Genomic DNA, 25,911 nt, shown 5'->3' with positions numbered 1-25,911 from the left:
CGAAGCCGCGAGAAGTTTCAGTGTTTCATGTGTAGAAGGAAGGGGTTCAGGGTCACTTTGCAGATTTAGAATAGAGCTGAATGTGGACCCAAAACAAAAAAAAAAAAACAAAGGGAGGAGCTGAGCGGGGCAGGCCTGGGCTGTCACATCGGGTTTAGGCACGAGAATTGAGCACAGGCTGCATATTGCAAGGGCGCTCAAACCCGCGAGGAGCACCTCGACCTAGACTGAGCGAGCCAATCTAAATTCTTAACCCTGGAGGAATGACAAAACCTGCGCCCTGTCCTGTAGCTAAAAAGCCGCTTGGGAAGCGAAGCTAGCCTAAAGTCTGGCGTTAGCGTGTGTTTACCTCACTTAAAAGGGCTCGATTACTAACAAGGAAGAAACAGCGTCGAAGGAGCATCAGGGATCGGAGAGTGGAACGCGCCTGCCCCCAACGCGGAAAGAGCAAGGCTTAGCATGGAAATCGGCTTATCAGCAGAAAAGGAGCCCGTTTTACTAAGCCAGTGGTTGCTTGGTTATCAGAAGCCCCCTACGACCTCCATATCGTACAGAGTAAGGGGCTGCACGTACAGATAATAATAAATACGTCGGTCTCCCCCTTTCCCAAACAATGTTCATCAGACTCAAGACACCTCATCCAGTGTGAATTAACCTTTCTCTTCAACACTTTTAAGCCCAGAAACTCACCACCCTAGTTTCAACTACGCAAAAGCACGACCACAACAACAAACGACACAGTAATACCGGTGCCGGCCGCGGCTTGGGTCTCGGGCTCGTCAAAGAGCTCATCAACCGGCCAAAATCTAGCGTCGGCACCGTATTCGCAGCAACCCAGTCCGAGCCCTCGGCAGCCCTCCAGCAACTCGTCGACAGCGCATCAGGCCCGCTCGTTGTCGTGCGCTTCGACCCCGTTGACATCGACAGCGTGCGGGCCGCTGTGCCCGTGGTCGAAGGGGGCTAACCTGCATGGCAGCGCCGGCATTGACGTGCTGATCAACAACGTCGGCGTGATGCCGTACACGCCCGACGGGATCGCCGCCATGTGAGCACAACAGACACACCTTTGCTGCAACAGTGACGCGACGAGTACTGACTCCCCAAAAAAATGGACGACCTCACGCCCGTGCTCCACGTCAACGTGCTGAGCGCGCACAACGTGACGCGCGCGTTCCTGCCGCTGCTCGAGCGCGGCGCCCACAAGGAGGTCGTCGGAATGGGCATCATGCTCGGCACGTTGGCGCTGTCACCCGTCTTCGCGCCCTTCCCCGTACTCGCGTACAAGATCACCAAGGCGGCGTTGCACATGCTCGCCATGCAGTGGGCCAACGAGAACGCGGCCAAGGGGTTTGTGTTTTGCGTCGATTGCGCCGGGGGTGAGTTTTTTCTCCGAGTCATTCTGGAAAACTAGCCTTGTTATTTGCTGGCGGTGATACTTCCTTGCAGACAGTGGGTCAAGACAGACCTCGGCGGCGATGCCGCTGACTTGACTATTGAAGAGGCCGTCCTTGCAACGCTGGATGTCGTGGACAGGCTCGACAAGTCGTCCAGCGGTAAGCTGCTCAATTTTCTCGTCCAAGGTTGGGAGAAGAACCTCGGCATGAACCAGTATGACGGCCGCGTTCTGGACTGGTGAGGCTGGATTGATCGCAGAGTACGATTAGACTAGACGCCGGAGGCCCTGTGAATGGAGTGTTAGATTTGATCTTGGTTCTTTTGTGGAGTCTAGTATCATTGGATACATATTCTTGTGCGTACTTCCAGGTGGTCAAACCCCTCCTGCGCCCCGTGCCCTTTCTTCTCAAGCAGAACCTCCTCGAGCTTCCGCTTGGACTCTTGGAGATCGAGGACTCGCTGTGGTAAATCGTTAGCGAATTCTAATGCAAGGTAAGGGGTTGTGAAATTAACCTCTTCGAATGTGTCCCGCACAAAATACCTTACGGTCGTGACCTTTCTTCGTTGGCCGAGCCGGTAGATTCTGGCAAGGGCCTGTTCCTCGACAGCAGGGTTCCTGATAGCTCCTTGTTATTCACGCGATCCTGCATGCGTGGGGGTAAACATACCAATGGGGCTCCACGAGGTAGGCTCGGCAAGCTTCGGTGAGCGTTAACCTGTGCAGAGGAGCCTGTCATCAGTTGATCTGGTCCAGGTTGAAGAAATCATACAATTGAAACCCACCCGACGGCGCCGCAAGACAGAGTCAAGAGAAACACCTGGACCGTTCCGTCGTTTCTGAACTTGTCAATGATGGGCTGCCGGTTTTTTTGCTGCACCTTGCCGTCGAAGCGCACGAACTTGATGTTCTGCTGCTTCAGTCCGGCTTGCACGAGATCTAGCGTCATTCTCCAGCTCGAAAACACGACACTAATGGCACATGTTGTTAGTCTATGCTTTTTTATCCTCGTCACCAGCATTGGTACTCACCTCTTTTCGCCACTGGGCAGATGAGCAAGCTGCGAAACCAGCGCCTTGACTTTACTGGACAGCCCGATCTGCGCCAGCGACGACGCTGCGCCCCCTGGCGCGCCACCCCCGCTCGCCAGGTCTCGGCTCTCCTCCAAGGCCGTCCAGCTGACCGAGACGGGCGCGAAGGGGTGCGCGGTGCCGTGTCCACAGGTCACGGGCTTGTTGCGGCGGGCGCAGCGCTGCACGCAGTCGCTGCAGAGAAACGCCAGGCACTGCGCGAAGACGGGCTGCACGGGCGACGGCTCGCAGTCCAGCAGCGCCGTGGTCGTGTCGCACGAGGCGCGGCAGCTCGCACACGCCACCAGGTCCATCTCGCGCTGCAGGTTGAAGGCCTGCTGCGCGACCCTGCTCCAGTCGCCGGCGTCGCCGGACGACTTATCTCCCGAGAGGGCCAGGTCGTGCCGCGTGTCGTAGTGCAGGCCCAGGTCGCACACCATGCGCAGCGCGTTGATCCGCTGCATGACGGTGATGTACGAGTTGGACGCCGCACCTGGCTCGCCGTCGCTGAACGCCTCGTCGGCCCGGGCGATGATTTGGTGCTTGAGCTTGTCATAGAGCTTGCGCTCGGCGGCGTTGAAGTTGACGGGGAATTTGAGGTCCACGCGCGGGGGGAGGTCGATGACCGTCTTGGGCCGGCGGAGGATCAGGCTGCTGGACAGGTTCTTGAGCCGCTTCGCTGCTTCCTCAATGTCTCCCGTCTTCCACATCTGTCCAATGTCCAGCTCGAACTGCTTGGCGTCGTCGTAGGGGTGCGCTCGGATGAACTTGAGGAGCGCCGAAAGGTCTCCGATACGGTTTTGGATGGGCGTGCCTGTCACTGCCCATCTCGACCTCCCATCAAGAGCGCACACTGCTCTGGCCATCTGAGATTGGGTGTTCCGAATAACATGGGCTATCTTTTTGTCAGTAAACTTTTGCCGTGCTTATCCAGCGGTAATTGAGTGGGTACCTTCGTCGAGGATGATCCGCTTCCAACATGTCGAAAATAACACGCTGTTGGAGGCTTTGTGCCCGCCACCCCAGTCGCCTGTCACTGTGTGGTATGTGGATATGACAATGTCGTACAGCGACAAATCATCGGCTTCTGTGAGTTTTTCCTTTCCGTAATGACGGCGCCAGGTGATCCCGCCTCGTCTGACATGCCTGTACTTTTGTTAGTTCTAGTCAACTTTGTAATTAGAGGAGTAATTGGGGTGGGGACTGACTGGGATAGCTGCTCTTTCCATGTGTCGAGAACTTTTAAAGTGTCAATGATTGTCGGTTTTGATCTGCTCGAACTCGAATGAACATGAGCTTGACTCACGCGGTGGTGGAACAAGGATCAACGAAGGCATGCGGACTGGGGACGGCATGCCCGGCCTTGGGTTATTATAGAGGCCTTCACTCCTGTCGGTTGCAACTAGGGCAATCATAGTCAAGGTTTTGCCGAGACCCATTGGGTCAGCCACGATGCCACCGCAAAACTCGGGCGGTTCATCGCGGTGAGCCGAGCTGGATATTCTGTTCACAAAGCTAGGAGCGTAATTGCATGTTAATTAGTGCCGAGTCAGATGTGTTGCCGGCCAAACTCACCATGTCGCTTGACTCGTCTGCATCAGATCCCAGAAATCGGAAGATCGAGGATCAAAGTTCCATCCTCTCTCTCGTTCGAGCAAGAAGCTTAGCGCCTGCTTTTGATGCCTGCAACGCTGTTAGCGGATGTCTGTCGGCACAGCTAAAGGACGCTTTCTAACCTCTTGAGTGAAGGGAGTATGACCTCTGGCTGTGGGGCCTCAGGCAGATCTTGATGAGCGTCTAGAATGCCAAGCACGTCATTGTCTTGGGTGATGTTCTCAAAGAGGTCCTGATCCAGGTTCAAACATGTCAAGCTTGGGTCGGATGTCATTGGACAATTGTCGATATTGAGCGAAGAGAGACGATGGGGGTTGCAGTACTTGACTTCCATGTCACAGCCTCTGGGGTCTTGAAGGTACATGTCCAGATCTTGGAAGAACTCGCCGACATCCTCGCACAGGTCCCAAGGCCCGTAAACGATGATGGACAGGGAGCACGGGACAGCCACTGGTCCGAATCGCAACCTCGACTGACCAGTTGGATGAGAATGCACGTCACTGGCGGCGCAAAAGGCTTGGAGTATCAGGCTAGGCTGGCGGAGAAGTTCCTCGAAAACGTCGACAAACTCGGAGCCCAGTGTTCCAGACGACTCCGGACTGAACAGGGCCGTAAACTTGGAGCTGGATTCGATAACCACCGGGAACTCGTTTGACCCTTGGTGTGCGTCATTAGCCGTCCTGGTATACTTGCCGTGAAACCTTGTCACCTATAGTTGCAAGGACGTTCATTGATTAGCTTCCATTGCTTTTAGTTTTGCGAGTCGCAACGATGAGACTAGAAAATGCCTGTGCACACCATGCCGTAGCACACCAAGGTATCTCCGGCCGTAGATATTTTGGAATTCGGTGGAATTTCGCTCGCACAGGGCTCAGCAAGGCCTTGCCCCAGAAAATTGTGCGCTTGGTTCGTGTCCATCATATTGACGCCGCTCTCCGAGTCTGGCCATTGTGAACTGTGGCTGTAGCTGTTTTGAGGGGTAATCCGACTCGCTGTGGAATAAGATGTTGGGGCGGCCTGGAGAGCTTGGGCCTGTTGCTCCCATTCGTCCTCCAGCCTACGTTTCTTTCGTCTTGAGGGGTCCATGCTTCTTGGCTTTGGTGTTTTGGCGTCTGGTGGGGTTCTCTAGCGAGAATTGCCGTCTCAAGCGTTCGTGAGAGCACCTTTGGATTGAGCACGAAGTTTTGCCAGAAAAGCGTTGGGCCACCGACAAATGAGCCAAGGCAGAATTTCGGCGCCCTCTTGCATGGCTGCCTTGTCGCGAGCTTTATGATAGGGTGGGATGGTAACACGGGGATGAGCTTGCAGGAAGGGGGCTTGCCTGCCCCTCTCGGGCACAATCTCACTACCCCTCAAAGACCCCCCTCAAAGACCCCCGCGCCAAATCATTGTTTTTTAGCATCCCCTCTGCCGCGACCTTGCGGGCTTCAATTTCCATCTCAATCTATTGCCTGGCCGACGCGAACAATGCCGCTCAAAGCACCCGCGCCTGCGCAATCGGCAGCCAGACGCGCAATTGAAAATGCATTCAAGGATTTGGAGCGCACCATTTCCCCAGCCGATTCCCGCGATTTTAGCTCAACAACACTCGACGATGTCAGAAAGGCGGCCATCGACGTTGAGCGCCAGCTCGCAGCTCGGCAGTCCCTGCGCAACATGCGACGGCTGGAGCCTCTTTTCCAGGGTCTGGAACACTACGCCAAGGTCATCGACGTCCTATGCAACGGAACCGACTACATGTCGTGGATTTGGGCTCCAATTAAGCTCATCATGAAGGTACGGTCAAGTTTGGTCATCGGGAGCGAGCCATTGTTTACTGGTCATTTCTCTAATTGGGAGCTCGGCGCAGATCTCGAGCGACTACGTTGAAGCGTTCGAGCGAATCATCAAGGCTTATTCGCAGATTGCCGCTTCGCTTGGGAGGTTTCGGCTTCTGGAGCAGTCCTTCAAGGGCAAGCCGCAGCTCTATCCCACCTTTGCCATCTTCTATGCCGACATTCTCCGTTTCCACAAAGCGGCGTACAAATTCGTCACACGTCGCTGTAAGATGACGCGCATACAACACAAGGGCAATTTCGAGTCACGGAACTGACATGCGCAATGTTTAGGTTGGAAAATCATCTTTGTGACAGCGTGGGGTCGGTTCCAACGCGAATTTGAGAATATTCTTGAAGATCTCAAAAACCACGAGGATCTCATCGACAAAGAGGTCAACGCCCATAACATTGTCGAGGCTAGAGAGATGAGGGCTCACCTGGAGGCGTGGAGAATCGAGAGCTCTGAGAGGCTTGCCAGAGAAGAAAAAGAACGAACAGCGAGGCAGCTCCAGGATCTTACCAGCTGGCTGCGGCTGGACAACTCGGACCAAATCGTTCTTCTCGACTCCATCACAAAAGTGGGCACCGACTATCCAGGCACCGTAGACTGGATAGTCAAGAAACCACAAGTGGTTGCCTGGTTACGGTCAACGTCTGAAGTTCCATTCCTGTGGCTCCAGGGGGGTCCCGGAACAGGCAAAAGTGTCATAATTGGGCGACTTTTGGCCTTCCTCAAGGCTTCAAACTCTTCTGTGGTTCTCAGTCACGCCTGTTCCTACTCGTATAACTCTTCGACCATGTATGACCAGATCATCAAATCCCTGCTTCTTCAATGCACACGGGTTGATGGTGACCTGGTGGCGCATATTTGGGAAGAGTACGTTGGAGGCAAGCAGCCTAATCTCTCGCTTCTCGAAAAGCTTCTTGAAACTGCCATCGAGATCATTTCCGGCAACAAGCAGGGCAATAACACTGTCCACATAATCCTTGACGGGTTGGATGAATGCCCCAACGACAAACAACGTCGTCTTATCCGACTGATGGAGAGGCTCGCGTCGGTTGGAAACACGTGCAAGGTGCTCGTCTCCAGCAGGGACTCAACGGCTCTCCAGGGAAGACTAAAAATGAAACACATTCTTTCTCTGTGCGAAGAGAAGGCGAGCCTGACAGAAGCTATTGCGAGATTTTCCGAACTTCGGCTCGGAATCATGGGCGACAAATTGATGCAACTTAGAATTACAGAGGAGACCAAGATGAAACTTGCCAAACGGATAGGAGACAAGTCAGACGGTGAGCCCACGTTATTCCCGCTTCAACTGCTCAGCAAACGAACCTCGCTGACTTGTCGTATGTATGCTAGGAATGTTCCTCTGGGCATGCCTAGTCTTGAACTACTTGTCAGCAAACTTCTTTTACAGCGGCGACGAATTCGTAGAGGCGGTGGACAGCTTGCCCCCAGAGCTTTCGCAGTTGTCAGTCTATTTTCTTAACAGTCCCTTGCAAGAAAGTGATATACTGACTTCCACTAAGTTATGAGAAGATACTATCACGTGTTTTATCCGACCTTGACTCTCGCTCAGCTGCCCGACTCAAGACGATTTTTGGCTGGATAGCATTCTCCAGGCGTCCACTTCGGAAGTCGGAGCTGCAGTCTGCTCTCTTATTCCACGAGGATGGGCCAACGGGATCTCATCCGGTGCCAGCATATGTACTTGAGGCGTGCAAGCCCCTCGTAGAAGAGAGGCGAAATTCCACCCTCGTCTTTATCCACGTTTCGGTTAAAGAGTAAGCCCCATATATCGCAAAAATCGTAACTGCCACTGACTCTCACTAGCTTCCTTTTGAGCGACGCCTGCAAAAGCTCTGTTCGCATGGATGACTTCGCGGTGCGGTGGGAAAACGGTATCGCTTCATTGAGATGTCTCCGTGCCGCGCTTGGCGTCTTCAACCCCCGCTCTAGCAAGTACAACCGAGAGATTCAACTCGTACGTGGAGTCTGGGGCTTTGTTGCTTATGCGTCCGAATTCTGGGACCTTCAACTAGTAGAAATGGTCACTATTCCAGTAGCGAATTGGGATGCTCGATTCGGTGTAGTGGCTGCAGATTTATCGGCTGCATTAGCCACACCGCGACCGGGCCACGTCGATATGCCCCAAGGCCAAGTCATCGAGGAAATTGAGCCAATCCGGTGCTATCCTAGTCTTTGGTACGACGCCACGATGAGCTTGCAAGATCGCTCCGAGGGACTCGCGCGCCCACAAGGTGTCCAAACCGGAGGTGAGCCCTCTCAAATTTCTCCCTGGTGTGCAAAGGACGTAGCTAATTGACAAAGCAGATGATATGAAGGAGCCCACCCACATTCGCCACATTTCTGAGAACTACGAGACAGCCGTACAACACCTGATCAACCTTGAAGACCACTACGAGGCCACTGGATCCGAGCTGGCGCTGTTCCGCGAGAACTTCGCTGGACACGCCTATCCCTGCCGCTTTGCTTCGTGTGCCCACCCTGCTACAGGGTTCAAGACCAGCGAGGAGCGCAACGCACATGAATCTTCACACGCGCCCAAATTTCCTTGCACCGAGCCAAGCTGCCAGTACCCCCCGTTCACCTCTAGCAGAGCTCTAAAGAAGCATATATCAGACTGCCACGACAAACAACGTGTCAAGTTGATTGTCAGGAAGACAATTTTGTCTGGAAACCGCGTGATTGAAAGCCATGCCGAAGTTAAAGCGATAGGACTCGGAGAGCCTGGCTACAGACCAAACCTCTCTCGGCGAATAGTAAACACGAGGGGTAGTGTTATGGAAACCGCGAAGCGGAAAGTCGGTTCAATAAGCCTCCTACAGCAGTTTCTCGCTGCACAAGACGTTATGCTACGCGCAAATGGAAACAACAGCGCTAATACCGTTGAATTGGCTGGGGATGGTGGTCTTGCAGTATCTGAGAGTAAGAGTGGGAGTCTAGTCACGTCCAACGATGTTGGCGACCACCACGATACTCGCGACCACGATACTCGCGACCAAAGCTGGGCCGATATGTTTCTTGCTGGACCTGTTCAAGTTAAATACAACAGCGCTGCTGAGCTGGACCACCTTCTTGAAGAATTAAACAGAAACTTCTAGGCGCTACAGATTCCAGTACTGCTTCACCCTCACTGACTCCAATTACAGACCCCAAATCAATACGGGATTATCTGCTGGGGGATTTGACGGAGGGTGAGCGAGCTATTGATGTGTCGAGGATATACACTCGAAATATGGCTCTCGATCTACTGAACCGTGGTACAACTAGTCCTCACGACAACCCCGCCCCAGTCTCCGACCCACACTTCCCTGGAAATGAGGACAGCAATACCGGAGCTTCCACCGTTCCTGACCGCAACCCGGTTCGGTATCAATCCGCCGATGCGCTCCCCAGTTTAGTTGACCCCAGTTTAGTTGACTGGTCGATTAATGAAGACTTTGTTTTATACAAAGACGATGGGTATGCCAATATGCCGTCCGCGCCAGGTCCCTCTACTTTTAACACCTACGTTGCTGGACTTGATTACGATGTATGGTTTGAACCAGAGCGCGGTCCCCTTGAGAGGGTCCATTCGCCAAACTCAGTTACAACAGACAAGGCCACCACTTCCAAGCCTGGCTTTCCGTCATACGACCCAGATATGAATGGTGGTCGTGGCGGTTTTACACAGAACTACCCCGATCTATCCATTTACAAGCAGGCTATGGAGCAATCTGAGGCCTTGGCCGCTTACCACCCCAACTCGAATAGAGATGGCGATGTTGGCGTTTTGGATTCAAATAACTTCAAACTCCCCTCCATGAGCCAATTCTTCAAGAAAACCACGGATGATGCATCTCATGACTCGAAGAACGGCGAGGTCAGCGCTTCGCAATCTGCGGCTGTACCTCTATCTTATTATCAGGACCAGTTGATTCGTCTGGATAGGGCCAATAGGAAACGACGGCTAGATATGTCAAAAGACTCTGGCAAGGGTGGAGGCGTTGACTGATACTCCCAGCACCCCCAGCAACACCAACCCCAAGAGGAGCGAAAATTTCGGGCTCTTTCCGCCGCAGAAGTTCCCTCTCGGCAAATTTTCACTGAACCCGAATAAAAGCGACGACGGCACTGGTTTCAAAATTCTTCCCGAGCAACCCATATCTTCATCTGGTAACCAGGAAGAGATCCTTGGACCTCTGGAGCAAGCGGTAGAAGATTATTTGGCTTACCAGAACCGGATGCAACAAGCTGCGAGATATTTTAGCTCATAAATACCTGTGTGATACGCAAATCGATGACATGCCTAGTCTATCATACTGACAGTGTGAATAATCATTAGCAATGGTGTTGGGGTTTAGGTAAATAGATGACTAGGTTTGGTCGTTGGGAGATAACACCAGGGAAATAATCTGATTGTATTCGTTCAATATCTGTTTCTAAAGTCAATTCAAGATTACATGTTCCCGAATGACTGTCGGCGGTTGTCAAAGCCCTCTGTGGCAAGCAAAACATCAGCTACTCGGCTTGAATTGGAAGGTTGGCCAAACGTATCTTCTCGACGGCCAGACTCTGCGGCTAATAGTCCCGACCTGCCCACCGTTGTCCGTAGACAACAACTATGGCATGGGGTAATTACACTTTAAAGCCACCCGACTGGCCATCAAGACCGCCGTTCGAAGGAAATAGACTGTCCAGGAAACCCTAGTTTATTTTCCGTTCACTAAGGGGGAATCTGCCCTAAAACCGACTATTATCCACAAACAAATCGCCATCTCAAAACAACCACCTCTCCGACCCGGGCGTCCGCTCATAATACCACACGGCTTTGGCCGCCTTGGCGCAGCTGCTCGTGCTACCGCCATTGACATCAGCCCCAACCGGCTTGCCGCTACCCGCCTGGACCTGGCCGTAGATATGATAGTAGTACCAGATCTCCGTCAGCACGGTGCGCCCGTTGTCCAGCGACCCCTTGCCGGCGGCCGTGTCGTTGTACTTGGGGCCCGAGCAGCCGAGGTAGGGCGTGGCGCCGTGCCTGGCGGCGAGCGTCGACTGGATGTCGACGAGCGTGTAGCCGGTCGAGTTGCTCGGCCTGATGGCCTTGGCCGCGAGCCATTCGTACGTGGGCAGGCGCGTGAAGTACTCGGCGGCGACGGAGAAAAAGGTCAGCAGGTCCGTGTGCGTGTCGAGGGCCTTGGCCGAGAAGCACGAGGGCGCAAAGGTGCTGTAGCACGTGGCGTGCTTGGAGAACTCGTGCGCCCAGAACTCGGTGTTGGGCTGGCCCTGCGCGATCCAGAACTTGTTCATCCACGCGAGAAGCGCGCGGCCGGGGAGGCCGAGGGCCGCCAGGAAGGTGTCGACGGTCGGCCCGTGGTAGGGAGGCACGGGGGTCCCGGCCGGGGTGCCTGTTGTCGTGTTGGGCGACGGGTTGGGGTCGTACTGCCGGTTCAGGTCGCAGTATTGAGTCCACGAGCCGTTGCAGAAGTCGGGCCACAGCCCGTGCAGCGTGAACGAGTTCTTGGGCAGCAGTTGTCCGAGGCTTTCACGTCCCGTGTATGTGTCCCAAAACTGCGTCGATATTACCAGACCGCCGAGCGTTTCGACGCAGCACGAGTCAACTAGGCCCGATTGCGCCGCCGCCGAGCAAGACAGCTCCGGTTTGGAGAAGAGGCATTTGCTGGAGCCGAAGACATCCCCGATGCTGCCAGCCAGAACCACCGGGATCGACAAGGAGCTGGCCACCGCTAGGCGAAGTAGATTGAATCGGGCCATTCTGTGCTGCTTGAGGATCAGAGGGCAGATATCGACGTAGCAAGTCTCATTTCGGTGAGGAGGACTGCGTGCCTGATATAGTTGAAGACAGGGTGACACCAGCAATTGGCATGCACGTCATTGGCGGCTATCCAACCACGAATTCCTCTCAATTCACGTTCCGCGGTTCTGGCTCGCGGTTGCCCTCCCCGCACTCGCTGACACCATCCTCTTTTGCTCCCACGTGGGGTTCTGTTATCGACAATTCGTCCAACTACGCAGGCGCATTTCGGGCGGTCGCTGCCCAATTAGGAAGTTGCAGAACACTCGGCGGCGAGACCCGCAACAGCTTGGGAAGCCAGACTGCAAACTGATCCGATAGCCGGGGCTCTCCGCTTCCGAAAAGGGCAGGATGGTCCCGCGTGGGAAATCCACTGGCTGCTGGAATGAAGACTGACGAGAGAAGATCTTGGCAGTTGCATCGGCTTGTGTCTATCTCGATCTAGCAGTCTCATTCGCTGGAGCTGTCGTCTCATCTGCAATCACGGGTGCATTGCCCGCGTCGCTCTTGGTAGTTCGCGCTCTCCGTTGCACAGTTGCAGTGCTGAGCGGCCCGCCCCTGCGCCAAGCTTCACGCGGCATCTTCAAGCTCCAGTCGTCGGTCCCAATTGGGGAAATCGGGGTCCACGGATAAAGCTGAAAGATGGCTGTCAGCTCCGCGGACATTACGCTAGGCCGGTGTTAAGAAATTCAGGTCTTCTTTTTCATCACATGTCTTTCTCCAATCATTTTCCGACCAGGAAGTTTTGTCCAGAACCGAGCGCTGTCTTGAGCCACTGTCCGACTCTCTCTCCCAGTTTAAGATCGGCAATGCAGCCCACCAAATCAAACGACTCACAAGTCCCGGGTTCAATTTCTACGCATCGTTGGCAATCGGAACATTAGTAAGGGCCATTGTTGTCAACCGGCCCCATGTCAATATGGACCTCGAACGAAACGGACTCAGTGGCAATGGCAAATCCATGCGCTCGACTCGTTGTAGGGCAAACATGTTTTTCCACTTCAGATATAGAGCCCATCGGCCCGCGAGGAGATATTAAGGGCGGGCTGGGCGTGCCATGTCATTCGTCGAGGGGACGAACTGACAACCCGCGGCTAAATCTGGCGCCCGAGCCAATATGCAGAGAACCATTTGTATTAACCTGGAAGTTTATCAGGATTCCATAGATGACATGGAAGAGGGGTCTGATTTGGGGCCGGGGAGGGGGGTTCATGGGTATTTGAGAGCTAAGGCACCCAGTACCCAGGTTGAGTGCTACAGAACGCAACCCTCTCAACATCCGTTGTCAGTCTTGCACCGCTCAAGATGCCTCAGTTGAAGCACCTCGCCCTCGGCCTCGCTGGCCTCCTGAGCCAGGTGGGCCGAGTGTCCAGCCAGGACCCAGGCCCGTTCGATCCGGCCACAGCCAACATCCCGCCCATGCTGCGCTTCCAGTGCTCGCAGCTCGTGGTCGAACGTCTCGATCCGTTGGTCAACCCCGGGCAGGCGCCGTCTCCCCATCTTCACCAGATCGTCGGCGGCGATTCCTTCAACGCGAGCATGACGCACGACCTCGTGGCTGAGTCGGGCTGCACGTCGTGCACCTTCTCCGAGGACTTCTCCAACTACTGGACGGCAGTGCTGTACTTCCGCGCGCGCAACGGCACGTACAAGCGCGTGCCGCAGAAGCCGAGCGAGGGGCTCAAGGGCATCGGTGGCATCACCGTCTACTACATCCCGCCGCTCGGCGAGAACAAGACGACGGCCTTCAAGCCCGGGTTCCGCATGCTGGTCGGCGACGCCACCCTGCGCGGGCCCGCGGACCCAGCTAGAGTCGACCCCAAGGTCTGCCACCGCTGCATGCCTCTCACGGGCGACAACAACAACCTTAACTGCGCGGCCCCCGATAGCATCACGCTGCCCCACAAGTTCTGCGCCGGCGGCATCCGGAGCGTCATCACCTTCCCTACGTGCTGGGACGGCGTCAATCTCGATAGCGCCGACCACAAGAGCCATGTTTCATATCCGGCCGTGCCGACTGCTCCGGGTGACTATGATTACGACGGAGGCGTGTGTCCCGACAGTCACCCAGTCAGGATCCCGCAGGTCATGTACGAGGTTGTCTGGGATGTAAGCACATGCTGCATGTTGACGTTACCCCCGAAATATAGTTTGCGCTGTGAATGTGGCTGACGTGAACAGACCACACCTTTCAACGATCCAGATCTTTGGCCCTTGGACAAGACGGAGCAGCCCTTTGTCTGGAGCACCGGTGATGAGTAGGCGATCCCTTCTCGGCCCTTCACCTACATGCATGACAACTATTCTAACGGTTATTTAGCCACGGATACTCCCAGCATGGCGATTACGTGTAAGTTTCTGGGAAGATTCCATTGCGTACCATTTCTCTTGTCCGGGAGACTTGACTAACATGCACGCTTGAAATAGTTTCGGGTGGAAGGGCGACGCCCTCCAGCGGGCCATGGACAACCGCTGCCTTGGCGACGTCTGCAAGAGCCTGGACACACAGGCGCCCGAGAAGGCGGCTGAGTGCGTCAAGAGAAAGACCGTCACTGAAGACGTCGACAGCTGTAGGGCGATTCCTTTACCATATCATACGACATGGTGACATTTGAAGCTGACCATGTGCACTTGCAGGGCTGACGGAGCTTCCCGGAATGACCATGTGAAAGTAATATTTGGTTGTACAAACCAGAAAGTTGACGTCGGCTGAATTAGACTGGTATCGAGAGATATAACAGAGGGATAAAAAAGCTCCTATGAGGATCTTAATTGTTTGGTTGGCGATGGAACGACCTAACCCATATAGATTCATCAACTCGTTGCTCAGAAACTCTCCCTGTGGTATTCACCTGGTCTTATCGTGGTGCATTGTGAATCTAGCAGTATCCTGCATTGAACAATACATCCCGCTGACGTATCAGACAAACAATTCTGCAGACGCACCCCATCACCACCGCCGCTTGACGCGCACTTCCAAATCGCGATCCGGCTGGAAGATGACGAAGCCGAGCCCGTTTCTGGCCTCGCAATCCGACAGCTTGCCATCGCTCGTAACCCACCCTTTGACCTCGACATCAAACTGCGCCACGAACAGCGGGATCTCGGTGTTGAGAGCGTGCATCGCTTTCTGCGATATCGTTCAGGGATAAGTTTGGGACGGGTTGCAACTTCTGGCTTTTACAGTTCAGCGAAGAGGCAGGCTTACACGACGCGAGCTCAGAAAACACCTGGGTTAGTCGAGAATTGAACCGTGTCCGAGACGAAGGGGATTGTCTCGGGGAGCCGAGGAATATTATCGTTGGTTTTAGACCTAGAGGTGAATACATAACACAGGACGAGGGGTAACCCCGCGATGCTGCCTGTGAGGGTAGCTGCGGTATTGTGCTGCCACAGTTCCGCGAGAGGTGAGACAATAGCCTGGAATGGCATTTCAAGCTGGAGTCAGAGGGCAAGCCTCCAGGGAAGGGAAATAGAGGAAAGAGGAAGTTGATGTCTTGAGAAGCGGATGGGGTCCACGTTTAGGGCTTTAGATGAGGAGGCATTTCCTCAGGGTGCCAGTTCTAACTACAAAATCATGACACACACACTGCATTAGCACATTAAATCAGCACATTGAATCAGTAGGCGCTTGTTGCCACCACACCTGGCACCACTCTGAACACAGCCGACTGTAGGAGCCGCTAGCCGCTTCGCGTTGGCCATGGTCGTACAACTTTAACTAACTATCTCGACTTCTGATCTATAGGCAGCTAAGGCGGGGATGGTGACACTGCACGCCCCCAATCTTTGCAGCCTTTGTCCTTAGTGTGGGGGATAAGGTATGTTCCTGACAGCTGAGACATTTTTTCCTCAGGCAGCTAATTAACGTTACACTCATTAATTCGGAGTATTACTAGAGGTTTGTGCGGCAGAGCAGGCTGAAGGCTTGCCGGAATTCCAGCTCATTGTTGCCGCTACTAGGAGAACGGGACTCATATATCGAGCTCTCCTCTTCCTCCTCGTCTTCTTGCATGTCATCCTCGTTGCCATATCTCTCCACCAAGTCCCGTATGTCATTCATCATCCTGCACGATGGTGTGGTTAGCTTCAACCACCAGTATCGGGGAAGCAGGGATAAAACTCACTGTTCATGGAGAGACTCGTCCTCGACGAACAGCGCAGCAACGTGTGTGTTGAATTTCCTGTCGATGTCTGTCAGAAACAACGACCTTGCACACATTCGAGCAGGGTTCCCTCACAGCTTGTAGAGATCTAGGCGCCCGTCGTAGTCCTTGACGGGCTCCGACTTTGCAACTAATTGATGGTAGGCGTCGAGGTATCTCTTGTCGAACCGGTTGCACGCCGGCCGCCACTGGCCAAACTCATCTAGCAAACGTGTCAGTCACACCATCAACCACAACCACAGCAGCAGTGACCACCACCACACAACCACAGCCACTCACATTCATTATGCGCATAAAACGAACACGCGTCAAAAACTAAACTCTCTCCAGTGTGCGCATCGACCCCGGTATTCGCATGCCACAAATCACCATGCACCAGCGCAGGCCTGACTGAGCGGCCATTCGACTCAAGCGGCCGCAGCAGGCGGGGGATGACACGGTCGAACAGCAGCGCAGCCAAAGCATCCATCTTTGAGCCCCAGGGGGTCCTGCCCGCAGCAGCGCGACGCGCAGCCTCGAGGTCGAGAGACTGCCGGAGGCTGCGCGCGAAGAAGACCTCCCAGCTGTCCTCCCAGGGCGCGACGTGCTGCGGCAGCACGCCGGCGCCCGTTCTCACATGGAACCCGAAGCGGCCCGCGGGTGGCGGCTCGCTGCCCTCGTGCAGCGCCGCCAGCCGCGCCGCGAACCGCTCCGGCGACGGCATGGCGTTGTCGGATGGGGCGGTGGTGGGACTCGGCCCCACCGCCGACGTCGGCACCGCGGGCGCCATGTCGCGGAACGCGCTGAGGATGAAGTGCGCGCCCGCGTCGCTGCGGTACGTGCCCCAGGCGACAGGCGCTGGCGCGAAGTCGGGCACGACGGCGCGGATCGCGCGCATCGACTCGTATTCGCCGCAGACCACGGCCTCGCCGTCGATGGCGGTGGCGGTGGCGGTGGCAGGCGCGGCGGTGGCGTTATTCTTGTTGCTGGTGCTGTTGCGCGAGTTGTGCACCGTTTTGAGAAAGTATCGGCGCCGTGTGCCGTCGGCGAGCTCGGCGTCAAGCCGCTGTGTCTTCCCCCACTGGCTGACGCCGTGGTCGGCAGCGGCGAGGACGCGGCATCCTTTGGGGAGCGCTGTTGGTTGGGGCGGGCGGGACTTATCAGCGCGACGACGCCACGAAAATTGGGGGTTTCTCTCGGGGGGAAGTTGGGATGGAGGTGTTTCGTGCTGGGTCAGGTTGGAAAGGGCGGGATGCAGAGAGTGATCCGAAAAAGGAGGGATTGACGACTGCTAACGTGCTTACCTGCAATCACTGCTGCGTCGAGTTTGACGCCGGAGGCGCTGCCAAGACCGGCGGCAACTTTGGCACTGTCGCGAGCAGCCATCATGCATGGATGGATGCACGTCAGAATCTAGCTTTTCCAGAAGAGCCACTTCGGCGCAATGGGGGGGACGAGGCAGCTTTTGCCGTTTTGAGTTAATCACGCAGGATTCCAGGCCGCTGGGCCGTTGGGCTCGTTGGCGGGTGTTGTTGGCTGATGTGAGGGAGGCACAAGGCCCATCCCTGGGCCTGTTGGCCTGAACAAGAATGAAGGCACGGAAATCCGGCAACCGAAAGCGAGAAACCCGCTGCTGTTTCTGCAATTACTTAAGACTGGGCCGCATCTGAGACCTGAAAACAATTGTCCCGTCTGGAATGGCTTGTTTTCCCCAGTGTATCTATTCTAAGTGTTAGGGCCAAAGGCCCAGAGCTGCAGAGGGTAATAATGATCTCTTCAGTCCGAGGTAGACCCTAACCCTAGAGCTATGCGAGGTTCATATACCCCAATTGTTTGCGATCTTTATTCAATCTCATTCTTGCTCCTGTTTTTTTGACCATGTTGCGATGTTTCAATGCAACGTCGAGCCTTGTTCATATTCCCACACTCGTACAAAGGCACTGATCTGGAAGGAATTTTTATTGAACTGATGCCGTAGTAGTCCATTGGAAAGCATCCAAGTTCCACGCATTGCTTTTTTCGTCGCGGCCATGCGTCCCCGTCAAGCCCCCAAGCCAGAAAAAGTTGCCAAGCCCCCAAGCCTTATCCAATCAGACGCTTCTTCAAGCATTCAGTTCCTGGATCGCCTCCTTGACCATTCCAAGGTACTTCTTAGTCTCGGCAGTGTCGGTGAACTGCACAATTTTCTTGACCTTGGTGCCGTCGTCGGTGAACCACAAAAAGACCGCGCACTCGGTGGTGATGCTCTTGCCGTTGACGAGCGTGATGTGGTTGCGCTTCTGCACAACAGCCGTTTTCGTGTGGGCATCAATGACAGTTTGGACCGACTCGGACTCGGCGTGGTCCATAGCCGGGAACTGACTCTTCATGTACCCAGCCCGCTGCTCGTTGGTCAGCTTGTGGTCAGGCGGCATTCCATTGTCGCGGAGAAAAGATGCTGGCGCGATGGTGAAGGTGCAGTCGTCAGTGCGCGCACGGCTGGCGCTCTCAATGCTCTTCTTGGCGAAGATCTCGTCGAGCGACGTAAAGTACTGGTCGATGGTCTTTTGGATGGTGCCGTAAAGTTCAGACATGATTCGAGTTGGTGGGGAGTGTAAGGTTTTGGAAATAATATTGGATGACGTTGATGAGGCGATGATGAAGTTGAGCAGCATGACAGTCTTTCTCATGGCAAGTCATAGACTTATATACCGGCCATCCAGGCTGTTGGCATCTTATCAATCCCCGTCCGTCGTCTCCAGCGAATCCGCTTCGCATAAACTAAATCGGAAAATGCGAAGCGGATTCGGTTGGGTGGTCGAATCAACCCCTGGAATCATAGCACCAACAGGCCCAAGCCTCAATGCCCAAATCCTTTCGAACGCGTTCGACTAAACCCGGCCAATCCTGCCCATCGGGAAGCTGACTTCGCGGCCCGACTCACGTAAGATTTGCGCTCAAAGGGACTTCCAAAAATGACAGAAGCGTATTCACTGTCAACAATCCGCGGCCTTTACGCCTATCCGCGACTGCAGGGGTAGGTGCGGGATGTTGATTCAGATCCCGACAGGAACCACCAGATTCAGGCGCCCCGCGCTCTCCGGGCCATAGGCATTGACAATAGGCATTGACAACAGGCATTGACACAGGCTTGGGATCTCGACGACCAAGCGGGTATGCCAAGCAGAGACGGATGAACAAGAGGTTTCTTTTTTTCCAGGAATATTGCACTCTGAAACTGTGATTTCTTGCCCAACCTACTCATTACCACCCTCCTATGCTCTGATCCTTTCTCACAAGAGTTGCCTATGGTTTTGAGTGCCATCTCAACTACAAAGACTAAGTCAGCATTGACTGTCGACGTTCTAGATAGAAACGCCTAATGAACTGTTGAAGTATAAAAGTGAGGTCTCATGTTATAGCCCAGTCTCTTGTTCCAGTTTAAATTTTATAGACCGCAATCTGGTTTCGCGTGCCCCCGTGATAATGTTGCTCGAGACAACCACATTGGCGTGCCAAAGGGCCCCTGATCGGGTACACCCTGATTGTCAAATATCTCAAAAGTCCTAACACAGGTAAATATAAACCTGACAGGCGCGCAGTAAGAGAACCTAGTTTAGTCCAAGGCTGAGGTTAGTAATTAAACAGTGTGATTGAAACTACAAGTTCGCCACACTTCACCTTGACTGTTGCACTGTCGGTCAAACACCCCTGCTCTCCTAGACCAGGTTCCCTCTATTCTGGACAGCATCACTTGCTTGCATGGACCCTGTTGCCAACTCGCCGCAGGTTATATAACTGCCGGCCAGCCTTAGTTGCCTGTGAAATTACAATGATGCTGTTCAGTCGTCTCAGTAGCCGAACCAACCAACTGTGCCTCCATTGTTGCCGCTGTTTCTAAATGGTCACAATGTTTTGTCTCGCTCGCTTTTCACTCTCGCCGTTACTCTCTTCTCTATTAAAATACCCCATCAGTAGACCTCCTTCTTTTCTAATAGTTGGCTTTTACAACGGCACCTAACAACTCCCGATCTGAATCCTCACCATGGCTTCGTCCGGAACCCCAAATGTCGCTTTCTTGCCCGAGGGCTACCGGCTCGCAAAGAATGAGACTCCCGAGAAAATCTCCGATTACAAAAAGGGCGGATTTCACCCTATTCACATTGGCGACAGCATCGGACCGGATGGTCGATTCCGTATCATGAATAAGATGGGGTCAGGTGGCTCTGGCACTGTCTGGCTCTGCGAGGACACCCAGCACGAGGTAGGCAAGCCAAAATGGAGGGCTGTCAAGATCTCAAAGGCAAGATGCGGCACGACTGGCGCTGTTGAGTTGAAGATAAAGAACATTTTTATTGACCACGGAGTCGCCCCTTGGAGTGCATTTCACCATGGAGTTGCCATCCCTATTGACAGCTTCTCTATCGACGGACCAAACGGAACCCACATGTGTTTGGTCCTCCCTGTATTGGGACCAAAAATCCACCGCAATTTTGCATTATTCACTGACACCGAACTGAAGCGGCGATCTGTTTGCCTTAACATTGCCCAGGCTATGAAATACATACACAGCCTAGGCATTTGCCACGGTGATTTCCGTCCAGCCAACATTCTCTTCCAGATTCCTGGACTTGAGCATTTCGATGAAACTGAGATCGCTCAAGTCTTTGGACTTCCTCGCGTCGTGAAGAATCTCCGGACGACGATGAAGCAGATGAGAACCAAGCCCGGATACCAGGTTATTGATGCGAAGATCGACACCGTTGCCTTGCAGCAGCTTTTGAGTATGAAATACACGGATGGGGTATCATACGAACCGAAGATCGCTGTTGTCGACTTCGGCTCCGCATTCGAGCCGAGTGTGCAAGAGAAAGAAAGGACTGCCATCCCGCTCACCTACATGGCACCAGAGTTCTTCTCAAAGGGCCCTGCCAGCATTACCAGCGATGTCTAGGCGCTAGGCTGCACATTCTCGGAGGTTATGCTCCACCGCTGCCATTTCCGAAACAGTGCGACGGCCGCCGGCCGCCTCCTGGCAATTTTTGAGAACTGGGAGCATTTTTGCGGACCAATCCCGAGGCATTACAGGCAGATCATATCGCATGCGCTCTTGGCCGACAATGTCAACATCGAGGCTCGCTTCCCGTCCTTTGACGACCCCAACAAACCTGCCCTGTCGAACTTGATGGCCGACGAGGAGCTGATCCACCCAAATAGTGCGGGCAGTGCGTGGGGACTCAGCTCGTCCCAGCTCGAGAGAGCGATCGACAAGCTCGGCACCGATAACGCGAACCGGCTCATCGGCCTTCTTTGCGCTATCCTCAAGTGGATGCCGGAAGAGCGACTGTCGGTTGAGCAGATCATCAACCACCCCTTCTTTGGCCAGTACTGAGACCAACTCAGTGCATCTGGAGTGCAAACTGACCTATAAACATATACTGTCCTGAGACAGCTTTCTGGTATACTGAGATATGAATGAATGGACTGTAGATACTCTATGTTGTAGACAGAGACGCAAGCATCTCATAAATGAATTGATATAACAAAAATTGTGCATCCGAGTAAATGTGAAGTGATAACAATGTCATTTTGTGCATCTTGCAATGGTTGCTTCCTCCTTTGTTCCTCCTTTTCATGTCTAATTTATTGCGGCGGGGTCTCGATACCGAAAGTGACCTTCAAATCAAGACTTGCAGCATTTCGTACTTGCGTAGCATCGATGCACGCCGGATTGCCGATAGGGACAATTAGTCGAGATGAGGCAATATTTGTGATGTCTCTTTTCTGTGCTCCCAAAAGGGAAAGAAGTGGCACTCGGCACCTTCCTGCCTAATTCACTGGGGGATTGCGCGCTCGTCGTGCTTGCCTCGTCTGGCAGCAACGCAAACGCCGGGGCCGGGCTCAGGCTCCCACGTAAAACACATGACTCTTACGTGGCGCGCCACAGCCTCAAGGCTCCCACGCTCTAGCGCCGAACAAACCACGCCAGCTGGCACATCACCAGCAACATAAAAACCCTCGCCGGAGTCCTCTTTTTAAGATCAAGTTCCTTCGTCCCGCATTCCCGTCAATCGTTTCCGGCACGGCGGCATGGCGGCAACTTTTGCTTCTCCCGGGGTGAGAACCCAAGTGCCCCTCCGCCGCCGCACCCAACCAAGCAGCGATAGTGGTAGCCGTAGCAGTAGCAGCCACAGGCCCAGTCCTGCGCGGTCAATGAGGCAGGAAGCGCCCGAGATCAAGCCCATCGCCTGGCCCGAAGACCTGAAGCGCGCGCTGCCCGTCGGCCGCCTCATCCGCCTCGAGTCGTCGGCGCCAATCGAGGTGCCCTTCTTCACGTCGCTACCTTACGATGTACGTCGCGAGGTATACGACATCATGCTGCGCGATGCCGGCTTCCGCCAGCACGTCTTCTGCCCCTCCATCTGCCGCGTCACCCTGGCTCGGGAGCTGTTTACTCGTTATCTGGTGTGCAAGAAATGCGACGGCGACACTTTCCAGGCGGGCACCGTCTGCGGCCATTGGCAGTGCGAGGACCACAATAACACCCCCGGCACTGCAACTGCTACTCCTCCTACTACCGGCGACGCCAAGTTCCAGCTCGGCGACCTGATCTCTCTAATGAAAACGTGCAAATTTGGGTATAGTCATCCTCCTATCCTGCGAGATCGCAGAAGCCTATTAGCTAACCTGCAACGTTACTAGATATCTCGAGGTCTCCGAGTACTTCTACCGGTCTATCACGTTTACGTTCGCGAGCTTCCCGGAGCTGCGCGTGTTTCTGGACCGGCTGCCAGCGACGGCATTGTCACGCGTGCGGTCAATCGCCTTCATCGCGCACATGCTGCCGCACGACCCACAGGCTTGTCAGCGCTTCATCGGCGGCGAATACTTCGAGACGGCCGAGGCGGCGGTAGGAGCAGGCGGCGAGAACCACATGGCGCTCTTTAAGCGGATTCCTAACCTCGAGGTGCTCGACATTAACTTCTTCCCGAGCCTGATCCTGGCGCTCTCGACGCGGCTCGTCGACGTCGTCCGCCCCCTGCAGCAGCTCCCCGACTCCACACGCGTCACCGTCCGCATCCCCAACATGGTCTACTCGGGCATCTCGGAGATAGGGCTGCCGACGGCGTCGCGACTGGGCGAGGGCGCGAACTTCACGCTCATGAGGCCTAATGTGGCGGCGAGCAGTGTGCAGCAGAACTGCAGAGCGTATTCGTATTCTTTCTAGGCTCCAAGGGCTGCTGTTTTTTTTTTGTTTCGGTTCGTCAAGGTTTGGGATTCGCCCCGAATTGGCAGGGAGGGTGTACTAATGAATCATGACTGTTCTTTACGATTTCTTTTTCTTTGGCGAAGCTCTTGCTTCGGTTTACTTGCAATTCTGGTCCGCGTGGACTCCGCTACCTGCTTTTCTGTTGCAAATCAAGTGCACCATTTTGGCTAGCCCATGTGCTCCTTATAGTTACTCTTCTCATCCAGAGATCAAAGAGCAATGGAAGAGAGGATCGTCGAAATTGAACCAGAGATGCAAAGGGGCTGAAAGTCTTTCTAGCCCAAAAACCGTATCCTGCATGGAAACGGATCTCGTCAATACAAAAGTATCAAGTTCTCTTGTCACAGCAGCATCTACGAGAACGGACACGGTCGATTGAAATGCAACCTGCAATATTCACGTGTTTTCTAGCCTTCAACCTTACCTTTTCGTATGACTCCGTGGGTACCGTCCAGTTGTTGACTTGTTGCTGTAATTACTGCGGCAATGCTCAATTTGTTCATTTTAGTCTGCACATGGTGATGGGTATAGGCATTTTCACTATCGTGACAGATCTCACTATGGAAGTCGCTCCTAGAGTAGACCAAAGCTTGCATATTTTACATCATTGCATGCATCCAAGAAGAAATCTGTAACTTCGAGTAGAAAGGTTCGTCGGCGACCATTTCAATCCTCCTCATTGGTCTCCCTCAGGGCTTTCAAGAACCCGGGCCTCCAAGACCGTCTCTTGCGTCTTTTAGATACTGGGGGTTCAAGGGCCGCAATGATTGCCTGTGAGGCATTAACAGTTAGATCCAGCCTCTCGTCATTTCATATTTGCATCTTGATCTTACTTCGTCAAAGACCTCTTTCAGGCCCTGTTGCGTGAAGATGTTGCACTCGACGTACTTGACCGCGCCAAGCTGGCTGGCCAGGTTTTTGCCCATCCGCGTGTAATCCTCGCGCCTGGATGGCTCTCTTGCTCCTTTGCGTTTCTCCAACAGCTCGTCGTCGTCGTGGCTCCCGATGCCGACGATCAGGAAGGGCACGCCCGGGCAATGGTGTCTGATCTCGGGCACCCACTTCTCTCGGACGTCCTCGTAGCTGATTGGGCTGCCGATGCGCGCGAACACGAGGAACACGTCTGTCTGCGGGTACGAGAGCGGTCGCAGGCGGTCGTAGTCCTCCTGCCCACTGCTGTCGAAGAGCCCGAGGATCCAGTACTCGTTGTCAATCCTGAAAATGAAGTTAATTGCGTGTAATGCAGCGCCAAAAGTGTTCAGCTCCCTTAAAACTCCCAGGGATGTGTACTCACATCACCGTGATCGCGTAGTTGTCGAACACGGGGGGCACGAATACGTCGGGGAACTTGTTCTTCGTGTATGCCATGAGCGTCTCTGTCTTCAGGGTATTTCCGGAACCAACAACCATAGCCCTGTGGTCGGAGCGTTAGTATATGGCATTCCGCCTTGACAGGAAATCGACCTTTGCTCACTTGATAGTCCCGCCCAAGGTAGCGCTGCCATGGAGGGGCGCTAACACCTTCGGAGTATTGGTGCGAGGTGCACCAGAATCTGACCCTCCAGAGTCGACAGGAGTTAAACGATCTGATGGAACCTCAAGGCTGTCCGAAGCCTGGACACCCTTCCCTGAACCGTGGCGTGGACTTTCTGGCGAGTGTGTCCCTGTTTGACTCGGCCGGCTCCGATTGCCCTGCGACGAGCTGGGTTCTGCAATGACTGGCACCTGTCCCCGGATAAGAGACGCAAACGTAAGGTCGAGGCCAAAATTGTTGATGTCGTCGAGAGTGATGGGAAGTCGAAAGACCGAAACGACGGATATGTCATTCAACGACAACATGGTCCAGGCGTGTGACCGGGCCGTTGAGCTAGAAAGCGACATATCTGAGTCGTTCAATACCGTCCGGGAGTAGACTCTCGACTGCTCAAGAACAATCTCAAATTCGCGACTTGTCAGGCTTGATGTATCTGATGTAAAAGACGACCCTGATGTGAAAGACGACCCAGTGTTGTCCGACGAACTCGAGTCCGAGGGGCCGTCGGGTAGCGGCGCCACCATGACGGACAGCCTGCGCGGGTCGACAATCGAATCGTTATCGTAGAACCTGACTGAGCTGTTATCTCCCAACTGCATCTCGTCCAGGTTCCGCACCCGTGCAGCAAACTCTGCATCTCGCTGCAGAATCTGCTCGACGGCCGCGTTCAGTCTGTCGCGGCTCGCCAGGGCCTCCATCTCCGATTGACTAGAAAAAGAAGTGAACTTTGTCAGCACAGACCTCGCGCTGGGTAATTAGATATAAAACCCGGATAAAGTACGCACCACATGAGCACCGTCACCATCAGGGACAGCGACGCCTTTTGCGAATCCAGCCGCGGAAGCAGGCGCAACACTTTTTTCTCGCCCCAGGCCCATCGCATGCGGTGCAGAACGCCGTCCTTGAAGCACACCAGCGACTCGAGCTCGGACAGCGTGAGTACGCAGTTGGAGAAGGTGATGGCGATGTGGTTCAGCCGCACTAGCAGCCGGCGGTTGCTGGGGAGGTTTGTCACCGTTTCTACGAGGCCCCTGACCATGTCGAGGGCGAGCCTGACGTCCTCGACGGCGGCCAGCGTGTCCCGCGCCGACTGCGGCGCGTCGATGGCGCTCGACACAAACGCCGAGAGCGCCAGGCATATCTTGCCCGCCGTCGCTACGAGACCCACGACGGCCGTCGCGATACTGAGCGGGTCCGACATCCCGGGCGATGTGGTGTGAAGGCGGGGGGGTTGAATTCGCGCATTTGCCTGTTCGTGATCCTGTCTTCT

General features: G+C 54.4%; 12 protein-coding genes across 12 annotated transcripts; 6 read left to right on the top strand and 6 right to left on the bottom strand.

The window, feature by feature from the left end:
* Positions 1 to 613: 613 nt before the first annotated feature.
* B0T26DRAFT_742165 (short chain oxidoreductase) lies at positions 614 to 1,636 on the top strand (the record flags this gene model as incomplete). Its single annotated transcript, XM_060444069.1, has 5 exons — positions 614 to 645; positions 742 to 913; positions 957 to 1,045; positions 1,150 to 1,380; positions 1,447 to 1,636. 5 exons carry the CDS (start codon positions 614 to 616, stop codon positions 1,634 to 1,636), a joined length of 714 nt encoding a protein of 237 aa, XP_060294834.1.
* Positions 1,530 to 5,265, bottom strand: B0T26DRAFT_365789 (SNF2 family N-terminal domain-containing protein). The gene is made up of 12 exons (XM_060434636.1): positions 4,876 to 5,265; positions 4,200 to 4,786; positions 4,039 to 4,146; positions 3,770 to 3,978; positions 3,672 to 3,702; positions 3,416 to 3,609; positions 2,425 to 3,358; positions 2,179 to 2,364; positions 2,064 to 2,111; positions 1,909 to 2,011; positions 1,759 to 1,854; positions 1,530 to 1,681 (listed from the first exon to the last, which is right to left on the bottom strand). Exons 1-12 carry the CDS (start codon positions 5,161 to 5,163, stop codon positions 1,661 to 1,663), a joined length of 2,805 nt encoding a protein of 934 aa, XP_060294833.1. The 5' UTR covers positions 5,164 to 5,265; the 3' UTR covers positions 1,530 to 1,660.
* A 221-nt stretch (positions 5,266 to 5,486) lies between these two features.
* B0T26DRAFT_365769 (uncharacterized protein) lies at positions 5,487 to 9,185 on the top strand. Its single transcript, XM_060434635.1, has 7 exons — positions 5,487 to 5,853; positions 5,927 to 6,119; positions 6,186 to 7,184; positions 7,255 to 7,366; positions 7,425 to 7,679; positions 7,729 to 8,171; positions 8,230 to 9,185. The coding sequence occupies exons 1-7, from the start codon at positions 5,545 to 5,547 to the stop codon at positions 9,018 to 9,020; spliced, it is 3,102 nt and encodes a 1,033-aa protein (XP_060294832.1). The 5' UTR covers positions 5,487 to 5,544; the 3' UTR covers positions 9,021 to 9,185.
* Positions 9,186 to 10,350: 1,165 nt separating this feature from the next.
* Positions 10,351 to 11,818, bottom strand: B0T26DRAFT_717651 (ribonuclease T2). The gene has a single exon (XM_060442336.1). It carries the CDS (start codon positions 11,671 to 11,673, stop codon positions 10,678 to 10,680), a length of 996 nt encoding a protein of 331 aa, XP_060294831.1. The 5' UTR covers positions 11,674 to 11,818; the 3' UTR covers positions 10,351 to 10,677.
* Positions 11,819 to 12,883: 1,065 nt separating this feature from the next.
* B0T26DRAFT_858175 (uncharacterized protein) lies at positions 12,884 to 14,533 on the top strand. The gene is made up of 5 exons (XM_060447715.1): positions 12,884 to 13,822; positions 13,895 to 13,971; positions 14,034 to 14,063; positions 14,141 to 14,283; positions 14,351 to 14,533. The coding sequence occupies exons 1-5, from the start codon at positions 13,019 to 13,021 to the stop codon at positions 14,380 to 14,382; spliced, it is 1,086 nt and encodes a 361-aa protein (XP_060294830.1). The 5' UTR covers positions 12,884 to 13,018; the 3' UTR covers positions 14,383 to 14,533.
* Positions 14,534 to 14,663: 130 nt separating this feature from the next.
* B0T26DRAFT_753604 (uncharacterized protein) lies at positions 14,664 to 15,418 on the bottom strand (the record flags this gene model as incomplete). Its single annotated transcript, XM_060445709.1, has 2 exons — positions 14,664 to 14,843; positions 15,386 to 15,418. 2 exons carry the CDS (start codon positions 15,416 to 15,418, stop codon positions 14,664 to 14,666), a joined length of 213 nt encoding a protein of 70 aa, XP_060294829.1.
* On the bottom strand, positions 15,329 to 17,560 carry B0T26DRAFT_833079 (Fructosamine kinase-domain-containing protein). The gene is made up of 5 exons (XM_060447490.1): positions 17,163 to 17,560; positions 16,159 to 16,992; positions 15,955 to 16,081; positions 15,841 to 15,897; positions 15,329 to 15,780 (listed from the first exon to the last, which is right to left on the bottom strand). Exons 1-5 carry the CDS (start codon positions 17,245 to 17,247, stop codon positions 15,609 to 15,611), a joined length of 1,275 nt encoding a protein of 424 aa, XP_060294828.1. The 5' UTR covers positions 17,248 to 17,560; the 3' UTR covers positions 15,329 to 15,608.
* Positions 17,561 to 17,960: 400 nt separating this feature from the next.
* B0T26DRAFT_677830 (uncharacterized protein) lies at positions 17,961 to 18,431 on the bottom strand (the record flags this gene model as incomplete). The annotated part of the gene is made up of 1 exon (XM_060440151.1): positions 17,961 to 18,431. One exon carries the CDS (start codon positions 18,429 to 18,431, stop codon positions 17,961 to 17,963), a length of 471 nt encoding a protein of 156 aa, XP_060294827.1.
* A 1,547-nt stretch (positions 18,432 to 19,978) lies between these two features.
* B0T26DRAFT_596610 (uncharacterized protein) lies at positions 19,979 to 20,428 on the top strand (the record flags this gene model as incomplete). The annotated part of the gene is made up of 1 exon (XM_060435618.1): positions 19,979 to 20,428. A coding segment is annotated over one exon (450 nt), but the record flags the coding sequence as incomplete, so codon positions are not given.
* A 114-nt stretch (positions 20,429 to 20,542) lies between these two features.
* On the top strand, positions 20,543 to 21,229 carry B0T26DRAFT_753601 (uncharacterized protein; the record flags this gene model as incomplete). The annotated part of the gene is made up of 2 exons (XM_060445708.1): positions 20,543 to 20,748; positions 20,848 to 21,229. 2 exons carry the CDS (start codon positions 20,543 to 20,545, stop codon positions 21,227 to 21,229), a joined length of 588 nt encoding a protein of 195 aa, XP_060294825.1.
* Positions 21,230 to 21,776: 547 nt separating this feature from the next.
* On the top strand, positions 21,777 to 23,276 carry B0T26DRAFT_365740 (uncharacterized protein). Its single transcript, XM_060434634.1, has 2 exons — positions 21,777 to 22,475; positions 22,540 to 23,276. The coding sequence occupies exons 1-2, from the start codon at positions 21,928 to 21,930 to the stop codon at positions 23,063 to 23,065; spliced, it is 1,074 nt and encodes a 357-aa protein (XP_060294824.1). The 5' UTR covers positions 21,777 to 21,927; the 3' UTR covers positions 23,066 to 23,276.
* Positions 23,277 to 23,773: 497 nt separating this feature from the next.
* B0T26DRAFT_742158 (P-loop containing nucleoside triphosphate hydrolase protein) lies at positions 23,774 to 24,517 on the bottom strand (the record flags this gene model as incomplete). Its single annotated transcript, XM_060444068.1, has 3 exons — positions 23,774 to 23,878; positions 23,941 to 24,322; positions 24,402 to 24,517. The coding sequence occupies 3 exons, from the start codon at positions 24,515 to 24,517 to the stop codon at positions 23,774 to 23,776; spliced, it is 603 nt and encodes a 200-aa protein (XP_060294823.1).
* Positions 24,518 to 25,911: the final 1,394 nt, after the last annotated feature.

This window comes from Lasiosphaeria miniovina (assembly GCF_030549165.1).
Source record: "Lasiosphaeria miniovina strain SMH2392-1A chromosome Unknown B0T26scaffold_5, whole genome shotgun sequence".
Lineage (NCBI taxonomy): Eukaryota > Fungi > Ascomycota > Sordariomycetes > Sordariales > Lasiosphaeriaceae > Lasiosphaeria > Lasiosphaeria miniovina.
The sequence above is the reverse complement of the archived record's forward strand: the minus strand, read 5'-3'. Positions and strand labels throughout refer to the sequence as shown.

What these genes read in the sequence shown, in the direction of transcription:
- B0T26DRAFT_365769 (XM_060434635.1), top strand. Translation starts at nt 5,545, where the DNA reads ATGCCGCTCAAAGCACCCGCGCCTGCGCAATCGGCAGCCAGACGCGCA. An exon ending in CAATTAAGCTCATCATGAAG is followed by an intron (nt 5,854 to 5,926) that starts GTACGGTCAAGT and finishes AGCTCGGCGCAG; the next exon opens with ATCTCGAGCGACTACGTTGA. An exon ending in ACAAGGTGTCCAAACCGGAG is followed by an intron (nt 8,172 to 8,229) that starts GTGAGCCCTCTC and finishes TTGACAAAGCAG; the next exon opens with ATGATATGAAGGAGCCCACC.
- B0T26DRAFT_717651 (XM_060442336.1), bottom strand. Translation starts at nt 11,673, where the DNA reads ATGGCCCGATTCAATCTACTTCGCCTAGCGGTGGCCAGCTCCTTGTCG.
- B0T26DRAFT_365740 (XM_060434634.1), top strand. Translation starts at nt 21,928, where the DNA reads ATGGCGGCAACTTTTGCTTCTCCCGGGGTGAGAACCCAAGTGCCCCTC. An exon ending in ATGAAAACGTGCAAATTTGG is followed by an intron (nt 22,476 to 22,539) that starts GTATAGTCATCC and finishes CAACGTTACTAG; the next exon opens with ATATCTCGAGGTCTCCGAGT.
- B0T26DRAFT_833079 (XM_060447490.1), bottom strand. Translation starts at nt 17,247, where the DNA reads ATGATGGCTGCTCGCGACAGTGCCAAAGTTGCCGCCGGTCTTGGCAGC. An exon ending in CGACGCAGCAGTGATTGCAG is followed by an intron (nt 16,993 to 17,162) that starts GTAAGCACGTTA and finishes CCCAACCAACAG; the next exon opens with CGCTCCCCAAAGGATGCCGC. An exon ending in GTTTTATGCGCATAATGAAT is followed by an intron (nt 16,082 to 16,158) that starts GTGAGTGGCTGT and finishes CACGTTTGCTAG; the next exon opens with ATGAGTTTGGCCAGTGGCGG.
- B0T26DRAFT_858175 (XM_060447715.1), top strand. Translation starts at nt 13,019, where the DNA reads ATGCCTCAGTTGAAGCACCTCGCCCTCGGCCTCGCTGGCCTCCTGAGC. An exon ending in TGTACGAGGTTGTCTGGGAT is followed by an intron (nt 13,823 to 13,894) that starts GTAAGCACATGC and finishes TGACGTGAACAG; the next exon opens with ACCACACCTTTCAACGATCC. An exon ending in CACTGAAGACGTCGACAGCT is followed by an intron (nt 14,284 to 14,350) that starts GTAGGGCGATTC and finishes GTGCACTTGCAG; the next exon opens with GGCTGACGGAGCTTCCCGGA.
- B0T26DRAFT_365789 (XM_060434636.1), bottom strand. Translation starts at nt 5,163, where the DNA reads ATGGACCCCTCAAGACGAAAGAAACGTAGGCTGGAGGACGAATGGGAG. An exon ending in CAGACGAGTCAAGCGACATG is followed by an intron (nt 3,979 to 4,038) that starts GTGAGTTTGGCC and finishes TTACGCTCCTAG; the next exon opens with CTTTGTGAACAGAATATCCA. An exon ending in GATCCTTGTTCCACCACCGC is followed by an intron (nt 3,703 to 3,769) that starts GTGAGTCAAGCT and finishes ACACTTTAAAAG; the next exon opens with TTCTCGACACATGGAAAGAG.